This window comes from Suncus etruscus, chromosome 16, assembly GCF_024139225.1.
Source record: "Suncus etruscus isolate mSunEtr1 chromosome 16, mSunEtr1.pri.cur, whole genome shotgun sequence".
Taxonomy (NCBI): Eukaryota; Metazoa; Chordata; class Mammalia; order Eulipotyphla; family Soricidae; genus Suncus; species Suncus etruscus.
The window spans coordinates 80,217,570-80,231,161 of NC_064863.1; the positions used below are offsets into that span (position 1 = coordinate 80,217,570).

At 33.2% G+C, this 13,592-nt stretch overlaps 2 protein-coding genes across 2 annotated transcripts in view; one reads left to right on the forward strand and one right to left on the reverse strand.

Moving 5' to 3' along the window:
- The window catches only part of CCSER1 (coiled-coil serine rich protein 1), an 809,928-nt gene that overhangs the window by 780,347 nt on the left and 15,989 nt on the right, over positions 1–13,592 (forward strand). The gene's annotated exons all lie outside the window — the stretch shown is intronic.
- Positions 1,651–2,964, reverse strand: LOC126032420 (methylosome subunit pICln-like). Its single transcript, XM_049790092.1, has one exon. The coding sequence runs from the start codon at positions 2,761–2,763 to the stop codon at positions 2,422–2,424; it is 342 nt and encodes a 113-aa protein (XP_049646049.1). The 5' UTR covers positions 2,764–2,964; the 3' UTR covers positions 1,651–2,421.

Genomic DNA, 13,592 nt, shown 5'->3' on the forward strand with positions numbered 1-13,592 from the left:
TTTCTTTAAATCTGCATATAATCACTTACAATTTTTCAAAAAGTTCATTTTGATGAGTATGTAACATAACATAGTTTTTATACAATGGAATATGAAATGAATATTAACTATTTTATAAAATTATTGTCAGTATCATATGATGATATTTTTACATATTTATATATTATGTATATTTATTTATATATTCATACATGATTGTATATAATTACATACTTTTAATTAATTTTATTTAAACTATTAAGTAGATAAAATTTTAGTCAAGATTTGGTTGAACTAGATGACCTGTACATAAGCAAAGTATTAGTTTAAATCAGGGGTCTCAAACTTGCGACCCATGGGCCGTTTGCGGCCCTCCATACAACATTTTGTGGCCCTGCCCTAGAGGAATCTTTTTTTGTTTTGTTTTGTTTTGTTTTAGTTGTTTGGGTCACACCCTCCAATGTTCAAGGTTTACTGCTGACTTTGCACTCAAGGATCACCCCGACTTTGCCTCCTGCAGCCGCCAGGAGTTTGAGAGTTTGAGTTTGAGACCCCTGGTTTAAATGACAATGGTAGTGCACTGATGAGTTTTTTAAATCATCTAGAAAATGGGTCTAACATTACTTCAACCACATTTTATTAAAGTTGTTTACTTTTTTAATATTAATAATTTTTATTTTGACCAAAGTGGATTGCAAATCATTCACAGTAGTATTTCAGGTACATAGTGACTTTTCCACCACCAATGTTATCCTCCCTCCATCCCTGTTCCCAACATGCATCCCATATTGACCCTCCTTTGCCCCCTGGGCTGCTAGTATAAGTGGTCCCTTCTGTGTCTAGCCTGTTGTAGATTGAGTATCATTTCTCTGTAGTTGGCTTTGGATTTGGTGTTCAAATATGATCATTTTTTATTTCTACTCAGTGTTCATACGACTGTTTGTTCTTGGGGCCCTCCATTATTTCCCCCTCAATTTGTGAGGCAGAACAAGATGTTTCAAGTTATGTGTTTCTGTTTGAAAGTAAGAAAAGAAAAGAAAAAATGGGGGGGGGGATTTCCTTCCTTTTCCCCTTTCTTTTCTTAAACTGAGATTTATAGTCTCTTGAAGTTGTTTACTTTTTATCCACTGAAATTTAAAATTTTCCTTTTAAAAACTTTTAAGTTCTTCAAAGGTTGAGATACTATTATTTTCTTGGTACATTTTCACAGAAATAAAATGTTTTTTAAATTGTTTATTTTTTCCATCTTTAAAAATACATTATTGTAATGATGCCCTTAAAATTTCTTAAAGTAGAACTTACATAAATTCATTTTTATAGGATATATGGAGTATCTTGTTTTCATATCATTATACTTTGGGTGTTGTGTTTGTTCCTATATAGCACAAAAGTTGCTAACTTTACATGTTCTCCCTCTTAGAAAGAGCAGCTTTTGTCCTATAAAAGCATTCCAAATGTAAATGTTACACAGAGGTGAGATAGAACCACAGAAGGGCTCTTATTCCTAGAATTCTAAGCTGAAACTGGGATAGAATGTAAGTTCTTAATATTAAGGATGAATGGATATTTATTAAATTTATCTGATGTGGACAGAGTATTAAGTAATGCCACAAATTATGTAACTGTAACTCTCAATTGTATTGTCTTTAATGTAGATAATTTCAGACCATATTATTTTTTTATAGAAAACCTAGATTTATTCGTTAAGCTCTTACAAAGACCAAATACGGTTATCACCTGAATTCCTTGGAGGACTTGACCCTATCTTCACTATACTGTTCCATAAAATGAACAGAAGCTAGAAATCAAAAGCCCTGAGGATAGGACAGACAAACACCCTGTGACCTACTCAAGGAAGTCTGGGCAGGCCTGGTGTTAAAGGACGTACAGCCAAGCTGCAAGCACAGTACAGTGAAGGGTAAGCAGAGTACTGAGGACCAGGCTACAGCCAGTCAATGGGCCGCTCCTGTGAAGACAACCCAAGACCAAGCTGCTGGAAGACCTCTTCCTAGTTCAAGGGTGAACCTTAAGTCTAAATGTGTATTATATTCCCTTCTTTCACTTTCCAACCCATCTACAGAACCTCTCTACACCCTACCTCCTATGCTTTCACCTCTTAGGTCTGCCACATTCCAGAAATGCAGAGTCAGGGAATCACAGGCCAACTCAGAGGGCACCTAGACAGAATGTTTTGAGTAAATCATAAACTACAAATACCCTCTTGATAAAGTTAATTCACCTTTGAAAATAATGGTCAAAGTTTCTTCTGATAATGACAGCATGTTGTCTCTGTATGTCTATTCTGAAAAAAAAAAAAACTGGTTCAGAAGAACATGGAGACGGAAAAAGACTTTCATCAATACCCAACCACAATGGAAAAGGCACCAGCACCAAGTTCTCTCCCATAGTTATGAGCAGAATCTCAAAGCACACGAATGAATCTCAGTGGTCCACATCTGCATCCTCAAACTGTCCAGTGACTGCGGGAGCAGCATCTACCTCAATCCCATCTTCATAATCCCATAAGCAATCTTCTGTCTGGACGCCACCCATGTTGTACTGAGTACTCGTGGACTGAGAAAGCATCCCTTCTAACCGTTCCAGAGTGGCTTGGCCTTCCACTGTTAGGTGAGACAATCCTTCTTCATAGGTATAAAAAGTAGGGATATCCTCTTGGCCTTGTTCACGTGCTTCCACATCATATTCTTCACCATCAGAATCATCTAAATCTTCATCCTCAGGGTCTGGATGCAACGCCTGGCACTCACACATTGCAGTGAACATCGCCTCCAAAGCTGTTTTATTACTAGGCACAAATCTAAATTCAGCAATAGGCTCCTACTCCTCATCATCACTGGCTTCCTCTTCTTTGTCAGAAACATATTCTTTGGATTCCTCTCCAAATTTGGCCTTCACCATGACATATAAATGCTCTCTTGGATACACAGTGAGGTCCCTGGATATCGCATGCGGACTAATGTTGGGGTATTCATGGTGGCGCCGGATGCCCCCGAGTCTCCAGACCAAATTATTTGATTCAGAGACTTCTTGGGAGATCAGCGTCAGGTTATATGCCTCCATCCACTTCTTTCCAATATACACAAAAATATCAAGCTCTCTTAAATTATGTATATATTAATACTCAGATATTTGCACTACACATAATTGATGATAGCAGTTGAGTTTTATTTTTTAATTTGTGGAATTATTTCTCAGCTATTTACTTATCTTCAGACAACCGAGCAGTGTGTAAATTCTTGGTGGCAGACATAAAATCATGGCTTTGGTTATAAAGTTAATATTGATAATAATACCTCAAGTATAATATATTGTTCCTAACATAAGGTATAATATCACACAAATATAAATAATCCAGAACTAGAGATATATACAACAGTTAAGGTGCTTGTTTTATATGCACCACTGAGTTTGGCTCATATACTAAATATAAATAATTCTAATAACTAGGTAAGGATCCAATTCTATATAATTTACAAAGTTCACATGCTTACTATAACTCAAATATTAAAATCTTAATAAGTAAAAATATGATTTTGGTGATTTAAGTCATATTATAGATACTTTTTATAACCAAGTTTTAAATTCTGATGTCTAATGTAAAGTGCATGCTACTTCTACATTACTAAACTGACTTCAGTAAATAATAATGCATTGAACTTCAACATTACAGACAATTTACATAGTTTATTACCCATAATTGAAGCATGGATATTTTTTAAAACAATAGGCTTTAGTAAGCAACAGTATTTTATTTTAAATAATAAAGAGATGTATTTAATGGTTTAATAAAGTCCTGCTTGGTTGACTATCTCTTTGTAAATATAATGATTTGGGGGAGTTAGTCCACAGCCAGTGATACTCAGGGGTTATTTCTGACTATGCACTCAAAAAATCTCTCCTGGCTTGGGGGAACATATGAGACACAAGGGGATAGAACCGTGGTCTGTTCTGGGTTAGTGAGTGCACGGCAAAAACCCCACTGCTTGTGCCACCGCTCCAGCCTGAAATATAATGATTTAAGGAAAACTAATTATTAATATAACATGGACTCCTTTATTATTGTATTTGAAAAATTGTTAAATACTTAAAGAAATCTTTAATTGAAATTCTGTATAATATTTTTCAGGAAAGATGGATTATGAAATTAACTGCAGTAATTGAAACATTTGTTTTTGTATATTCTTGTACCTTTAAAATCATAGATTTAAATTATCTAAATCATTATTAAAGTGTTAATTTAGAATATATTTCTATGGTCCCAGAGAGATAGCACAGCGGCGTTTGCCTTGCATGCAGCCGATCCAGGACCAAAGGTGGTTGGTTCGAATCCCGGTGCCCCATATGGTCCCCTGTGCCTGCCAGGAGCTATTTCTGAGCAGACAGCCAGGAGTGACCCCTGAGCACTGCCAGGTGTGGCCGAAAAACCAAAAACAAACAAACAAACAAAAGAATATATTTCTATGATATAATGTATATGGTATAATATTTCATTTCAATATGAAAATGCTGGGATTAATTCCGTTCAGCCACTATAACTGCACTTCCAAAACACTTTTGAAAAGAAAACTTAAGTATATAGATTGCTAAGTATTCTATGAGAAAGGAATACTAATGGATATCATTTCACTTCTACATAAAGATTATTTCATACTTCTTGTTATTCATTTTCTTCTTTGGATAAAGAACTGGCATTCATATGCCTACATTTACTAAATTATTGCAATGCACTTGTTTTCATTCTTGCTTCAAAACGTGATCAGTTTATATGCTGTGTCCTTCAGCTCCTTTATTTTCTCTCCAGCTCCTTAGCCGAAGCAGAAAACTGGGTACTACTCAATATAAAAAAATTAATTATTTTACTGTAGAACACTAAGGTATCAAAGATTATTTTAGTATGGCAAATATATTGTACACATGACTTCACTAAGATTATGAACTGACTAGTAGAGGAAAGAAAAGAAAGGACATAAAAATTCCTGTTCCATGTATTTGAGAAACAAATGTGATTCTTCTCTGTGAAGATGGCATAAGAATTTAGAAAATAATAAATGCAATAAATTATTAAAATATTACAACAGTTACGCTCTTGAATATATTACTCAAATAAAAAGTTTAATAAATTTACATGTTCCACAATCAAAAAATTTATTTCAGCAAAAGCTGTATCTATTATTTGAATTGCATTGTACTTTCATTGTAATATTCATTCGCCTATATCTTCATTTTTGTCCAGAGGAAGAAGCAATTAAATTAAATAGAATTGATTTTGCATTTAGCAACATTTATAATGTAACAAAAATGTTTAGAATTGAACTAGGTAGTTTGATCTTCTTTTAAGAATGAATATACTGATAAAAACTTAAATGGAATTTTATTACTTATTGACTGAAGTCTTCATGAATATGGTGCTCACACCCTCCTTGCGGGTATCATAAATGTATTTCTTCACTGCAGTCCTGAGTCTCCAGCTCATATAACACATGTGTGAAAACTTGATGCTCCACTAATAATCCTTTCAGTCCTTTCACTCAATCCCTCATTCCAAAGTCTTTGGTAGTGGAGGGAGGATGTAGTTCAGTGATACAGCATCTGCCTTACATGTGTGAGAATGTGGATTCTATCCTCAGCACAATACACACAGGCACACACCTACAAACACAAAAGCAAACACAAACAAGAAATTACTAAGAGTTTGATAATAATGATACTACATAGCTGAGAGGTTTTCTCTGGGCTCTTCTATTCCATTGGTCTGAGAGTTTTCCTTTACTTCATTACATGCAGTTTATATGCCTTTAGATATATGCATAATTTAAAACAAGAGAATATAATAGCCCACTTGTTTTCTAAGAATTGTTTTGGTTATTAAGAACATTTTATGTGTCTATTTTAATTGCATTTCTTCTGAGATTTTGAAAAATATAAATGGAATTTGATAATAATTGTATGATATTAGATAAATAGACAACAGAAATATAGGTATATAGATGATAGATAGATGATAGATAGATAGATAGATAGATAGATAGATAGATAGATAGATAGATAGATAGATAGATGATAGATAGATAGATAGACAGAAAGACAGACACAGACACATATATAAACTTTGGATAGTATCAGTTAAGGAATGTCTACTCCAAATCACAGTGTTGTTGGTGGGGCTAATTTTTAGGGTTTAAACATTCTGCTGTAGCCGCTGGTATGTATGTCTGCTCCCATTTATGGCATTGGAGACAACTGCCCAAACTGTCATATATGGGCAAGCACATATTGTCCTGCTGAATGATTCCAGTTTCCAGAATATTTCAGAATTAACTGGTATAGGAAGCTGTATTTAGTCTTGAGAAGCTGCAGAGGTGATATGACACCTCATGCTACACCATGTAACCTGTCAGGTGTGTCCAATACCATAAATTTTCTTTTTTTTTTTTTCTCTAAAACATCATTATCAGTCACCATGATTTGGAAGTTACAAAGACATCCATGATTGAATCAGGCATACAATGTTCCAACAGCAATCCCTTCACCAGTATCTACTTCCCTTCACCAGTGACAGTTTCCTTCCTACTTTCAGCACATTTGCTTGCCTCTTTTCTCTGCCAGAAAAGTGCACTGGCAGGCGTTTTTATTCTCCACCAATATCCTAGTTTTTCTTCATGAACTTATGTCCTATCCAACCACAGTGGCATGATTCTGACTAAAGATCATTTATTCTGATCTTTGCTTCTCTTGTCTTTATACAAACATTCTTTATATCCCACATATGTGAGAAATTATTCTGATTTACTGACTTACTTCATTCAACATTTTATGCTTCAGATCCATTCATATAGCAAAATGTGTATGACTTTACATTTTTGAAAAAAATATTCAATTGTGTATAATTGCCATAGTTTCTTTATCCAGTTATCTATTCTTGGACACTTTGTTCCCCAGATTTTATCTCTTATGCTGCAGTGAACAGAGGAATACAGAAGTCTTTTCTGCATTCTGTCAGTCTGGCCTCTTCTCAAGAATTTTCCCATTTTAGCTGCGTTGACCCCAATATTTGTTGAATTCAACATATTTCACGAATCTTTTAGAGTTAGTGAGTCTGAACTTCTGTAAAACCATCTGTATGCAGTACCCCAGTGGGAACATGCTGGATGGGACCAAGTCAACCTCTGTTCAAGGAAAGCCCTGTTTGTTCTCAGACCAGCCTTCGACTCTGCCTATACCGATGCCATACACTCCCTTTGGTCAGAGTAACCGTGGAGATAACTACTTTATCTTGCGCCAAATGCAATCCCAATGGTGGTGGATTGAATAAGTCAGAGTCAAATCTTTTCAATTAAGGGACCGGAGAGATACACAGTGGTAGGGCGTTTGCCTTGCATACAGCCATTTCAGGACGGATGTGGTTCGAATTCCAGCATCCCATATGGTACCCTGTGGCTGCCAGGAGAAATAACTGAGTGCAGAACCAGTAATAACCTCCTAGCACAGCTGGGTGTGACCCAGAAACAAACACAAAAGCAAAAAATCTTTATCTTTTCAGCTTAGTGAGTACTAGTCCATAGTTCATCTTCAGCAAAACCATTGTCCTCAGCACTCTTCTCCCTTTAAATCGGCACAGCCTCACAAGTCCTCACATGGTTAGTCTCTGCTTCTCGTCTCTCCTATCTATTCCGATCTTGTAGGGAATTTTGGACCACACGGCACTGAATTTCCCTGAAGCATTAGTTAAGTTTGCCAGAAGATTTTCTTCATAAGACCCCTTAGGGATTCTGCATTTGGTTCTGTCGCTTCAAAGATGTGATGACATTAGAGTGGTGATAATGCTCTTTCTAGTTGACTGTCTTGCTCTTGACATCTCTCAACCATTTATAAAGAAACAACCTGCAATTATCTAAATAATTTGGACAATAAATATTTATGTTATTTGCACGCAACATTATATAACATTATTTAATCAATATACTTGGCATAGTTCGCTAATATATTTTTATTCACAGTTGACAGAATAGCAATTTCACATCAGACATCTATTTTATATCAGACTTGTGCTAGGCAGTGAAAATACAACTACGCAATATAAAAAGTGACGCTTAAGTTTCTCTGATCTGGTTGGATATGGAGGAAATTGGCAGAAAATGACAATGTCGTGAGTTGATCACTGAATATCTTTAAAACCTATATAAGAGTACTTAGGAAGGACATAGTTAAAAAAGTAGTCTTGAAAGAAATATGTGTGATGCAATTTTAAGGATAAGTAGAATTTAGTCAAGTGATAAGAAAGAACAGAAATATGATAGGACATACTATGGTCAGAGAAATAAAGAGAGTAGTGTAACTGGAAAATAAAATATAAAAACAAGAATGGCAAAAGAAACCAGAAACATGATGAGGGACATTAAAACTAGTACATTTAAACTTTCATCTGAATTCAATGGGGGACATAAGCACTTTGCAAGGAGAGAAATTATTAAAAGAATTTTTTAAAAAAAACATTTAGTCTATTCTGTACTCTGATGGAGTGAATTAAGAGGGTGGGTAAATGACAGAACAATGAGTCACTATTTGTAGTTATTGGAGCTTAAATTTTGAGCAGTGGAAATGCTTAAGTACAAAGGAAGTCTTAGTTGAATAGACTTGTTACATAAGCAATAAGAATGTAATGGCTCTTAGCAGTTTCTGGAAACTGAAATACAGCACTGCCATCAGTCAAAGTCAGGAGTTTAGGACTAGAGCAGTGACCTTTTGGCCCTCTTTGATCCAGTAGTATTATAGCTAAGAAATACTATTTTAGAATCATGAATTTTAGGTCAACATAGACTTATATGCTAAGAATCACAACAAAATTTAGTGAGAGTTTATACTCTGGGAGGTAGCTATTTCCATATTAATTTGCTCTATGTGTCTGTATAAAAATTATCATTTTGTTTACAACCTAGTAATAATGACTTTGAATATATACACACTTATAATCAGAAATGTTATTGTAATCACATCTTAATCAAATGTTTCAAAAGAAAGTTTAAGAAGTTGAAATTTTAGAAAATGTAATATTCATGGCTATGAATTGATATATATTATTTAATAAGATTAGAAACCTAGTAGTTTGTAGAATGAAAATCAGTTTTCAAAAATAAATTTGATGAATTATTTAAATTAATGGTAAGCTAACCAAAACTAGTGTGATAAGTCAAACTGGCCAGAGCGATAATACAGCATGTAGGACATTTGCCTTGCATGCAGCTGTCTCCGTTTGACCCCTGTATCCAATATGATACACAAAGCCTGCCAGACTGAGGTTGGAGCCAGGAATAACCCTTGACCACCAACAGATGTGCCCCTAAAACAGTAAATTTTTGACATATAAAAACATGCTTAAATCTATATAAATCTGTTATTTACCTTAGAACTTTGTAAGTTTTAAAATCTTAGAAATTTCCAAATATTAGTTTACATTTTTGACTCATTGGTTCGTTAGCTTCTGGTTTAGCTTGCAAATCTTTGGTTAATTTGATTTTGGTAAATACACATCAGAGCCTGGGAAGGAAAGGAAAGTGCATGGTATAAAAGTACTCAGGAAAAAAAAATATGTTTACAAAAAAACTAGAATAAGAACCAAAATCTAAATCACACTAAAATTATTTTTTAAAAAAACCTCATAGATTTAATAGTTATCCTACAAGAAAGAAAAAAATATGCCTCAGAGTCAGAATTCATTCAAACATATTATAAATAAACCTATTTTTATGAATTACATATTTAGATTTATTGATTAATGTTATTGCATTTTGTCCTTCAAATTGTTTATGTTTGGGGGCCACACCTGGCAGTGCTCAGGATTTACTCCCTGATCTGCACTCAGGGTTTACTCCCTGATCTGGCAGACTTGCAAGGACCATATGGGGTGATAGAGCTTAAACCCAGGTTAGCCAACTGCTATGCAGTAACTATTTCTTTCATCTCCCCCACACCCCACTTTAATCCATTTTGAAACTTGTGATTTTTTCATTTATTGAAATTATTGTCAATAAAATGAGCAAGTTGATTGAACATTCAATAAATGAAAACATAAATGGTCATACTTAAGGATTTTTCAGAGGATACTGTAAATATATTTTAACATATTCTAATTTGAAACTATATTAGAACACTTGATTAGGGAATATTTGGGGATTTCATGCTATTTAAATGCATTAGACAGTAAATGGCATTTTACTATATCAATATTTTATGCTTTGCTTTACACATATTAATATGATAGATATTGTGAATAGAACTGCTGACTACAAATAAAATATTTGGATGTTATAAAATAATGTTTACAATGGTACTGATTGTAAAATTATGAGAGATAGTTTTTGGAAATATTTGGAGCCTTTGAGCCTAAAATGATTAGCTATCTCTCTCAGAGGTAGATATTGAATATTTCAATATAGGTGGATGTCCACAAAATACCTGGACTATTATGCATGGATAAAATAGAAATAAGAAATATATATATATATATATTATGCGGCTTGCTGTGCCATGATTATGGGTCTCATTCTTGGAATCAAATATTTTCTATTAGGATCTGTGAATGTATAATGGACTTACATGATAATAATCTGTATGTATAACTTTGTAAACAGATTGCAATCAAGCTCTTCACAGTTCTTTACATGCTCTTGTACTTTAAATTTGAATATTTTTAATTCAGCACAATTTTATTAAGTGTTGTAAGTATTCAGAGAACATCTACTGAAGAAATGTATCAGAATATTAGAAAAATACGTATTTTAAAATCACCAATAAGTTCAAATATATTTGTTTTAAAATGTTAATAGAAGATATCAAAAGTGTGTAACAAGAATAAAAAGAATGGAATGTAAGAAATATAAAGACATTATCAAATTGTCAGATATATATATATATATATGTGTAAAGCTGAGTTTATAAGGAAGGTATGAATAAGTAAGAAATAAAAATGGATAGATGTTTTTAAAAATTTTTCAAAGTGACAAAATTATTTTTCATGAATTTAAAAAGTAAAAGTAAAAATCTCAAGTTAAATACTTGCAAAAATACATATGTAGGGACAGCATAGTCTAATTACTAAATTTCTTTTCTATTCATCCTTAAGCAAATGCAAAGTTTTATCTTTTTTTTTTAACTATGGTTACAATCATATTGGTAGTTGGCAATGATATTTTCCATTATACCCTCCAGAGCTGTCATGGGGCATGTCTAATCTTTCTTCTGGCCAGTGTTTCTTTAAATCTTGAATATAGCCATAAAACAAAATAAAATAGAATTGGATACTGGTGTAGACATTTCCAGGCACCATATGAGCATACAGTTACTGTCTTAATGGTAATAATAAGTAGTATTAACCATGGATCAAATCAGAGAACAATGCCATTGACTTCTCATTTACATTTGGGAAGCCACATCTTGAGGAAGCCACAGATGGTGGACTTGCATTGTTTCTAGTGCATATATCTCAAGGTCCATATTTGCATGAAAATAACAATATGATTGCTAACCCAGTTTGGCCATTGACAGTAGGAGTTGTCTTATTAGTTAAATAGTTCAATCAGATCTATTTTTATTTTTTTAATTTCTAAAAATATCTTTATTTGAGCACCATGGTTACAAACATATTTATCATTGGATTTTAGTCATTAAATGTAAACCCCCATTTACCAGTGGAAGTGTACATTTTGCCATCAGTGTTCCTCATTTCTTTCCTCCCTTACACCCTGCCTGTCTTTGAGACAAGCATTCTATTTCTCTCAATGCTATCATTATCATGCTAGTTGTTAGTGTAGTTATTTCTATAACTGCTCATCACTCTTTACCATTACCTTCACATAAAGAATTGTGGATATTAGGATATATAGATATGAGTATTTGAGGAAGTGTGAATATGAGGCTTCTGGCCATCATCTCTATTGTCTCTGGGTATTATTACCATCCTGTCTTTTATTTTTCTTAACTCCCACAAATGAGTAAGACTAATATATATATATATATATATATATATATATATATTTATATATATATAAATATATATATATATATCCCTCTGAGTTATTTCAGTCAGAATGTTAGTGTCCATGTCCATCCATGTATAGGTAAATTTCATGACTTCATTTTTCATAACAGCTGCATAAGTATTCCATTGTGTGTATATAATGTAAATATTATATATATGTATATATATACATATACACACACACACACACACACACACACACGAGGTTCTTTAGCCACTCATCTGTTGTTGGGCACCTAGGCTGTTTCTAAATTCTGGCTGCAATGAACATAGGAGTTCAAAGGTCATTTTTGTATTGTGTTTTGTGTTCCTAGGGTAAATCCCTAGAAATGGTATTGCTGAACCATATGGAATCTCAATTTTTAGTTTTTTGAGGAATCTCCATATGGTTTTCGAAAAAGGCTGGACTAGATGGCATTCCCACCAGCAGTAAATGAAAGTTCCCAGCATCCACGCCAGCAGTGGTTCTTTATCTTTGTGATGTGTGCTAGTCTCTGTGGCATGAGCTGATTTTGTTGTTTTGATTTGCATCTCCCTGATGATTAGTGATGTGGAAAACACTTTTAAAGGAAATACTTTTAAACTAGAATCTTTATCTCTATATGTTAGGCTTAATGACTAAAATTTATGAAAGTGAGATTGTCTCATGAGACCCTAGAAAAGTCTAAAATTTATCTGGAGAAGGAAATAAATAGCTAGTCAGGTTCTTACAGTTTCACATTAACCAACTTACTTTTATTAGTCACCCAAATATGATATACATTTTTATGATAAATATTGCATTATAATTACTAAAATGTAGTTAATATACTCTGCAATGATATATTATATAACTCTGGGAATTAAGATTCATATTCTCTGTGAAATTTCACTTCCCCCCATTGTGTTAACAAAATTGACGATTCTACAGTTATAAGTAATTAGGCAGGCTATTAGAAACTTGAATGTAAAACACAGGTATATATGTGTTTTATAAGCTTAAAAATTATATTTGAATAAAAAATTATAGGGACAGTGTATTTTTATGTTTCCATATCTATCAACTTATCTGAACTTAAACTATATCTGTAATGCTTATGTCCAAAATGTTCCTTCTGCCTGGCTAAGCACCTTGACACATTTTTTCCTTTTTTTTTTTTGTAAAAAAATTAGACAAATTTATTGGAAAGAAAAGGAGAAAGGAGAAGGAACTCTCTATATAGGAAAAAATTTAGTAGAAGACTAAGTATTTTCTTTTTTTTCTGGCCTTTTTTCTACCATATATAAATATCTACTGATGGTTTGAATGCATATTAAAATAAGGAAGTAATATTTTCCTTGATATAATTCACTAGATATGATGATAATTCTAATATGAAAAACATGGGCAATAGGCAAAATTTAACTGCAATATATTATGGCAAGTCATGTTAACTGAAAAGAAAAGGAAAGGCATTTTTCTTTTTTTATTTCATAGAAATATTCTTTTATCAAAGAATTTGTAAGAATAAAAAAATGGTTTATGGAAGGCTAAGTTAGTAAATTTTGTTGTGCAATAGGGATATTTAGTGAACCAAGA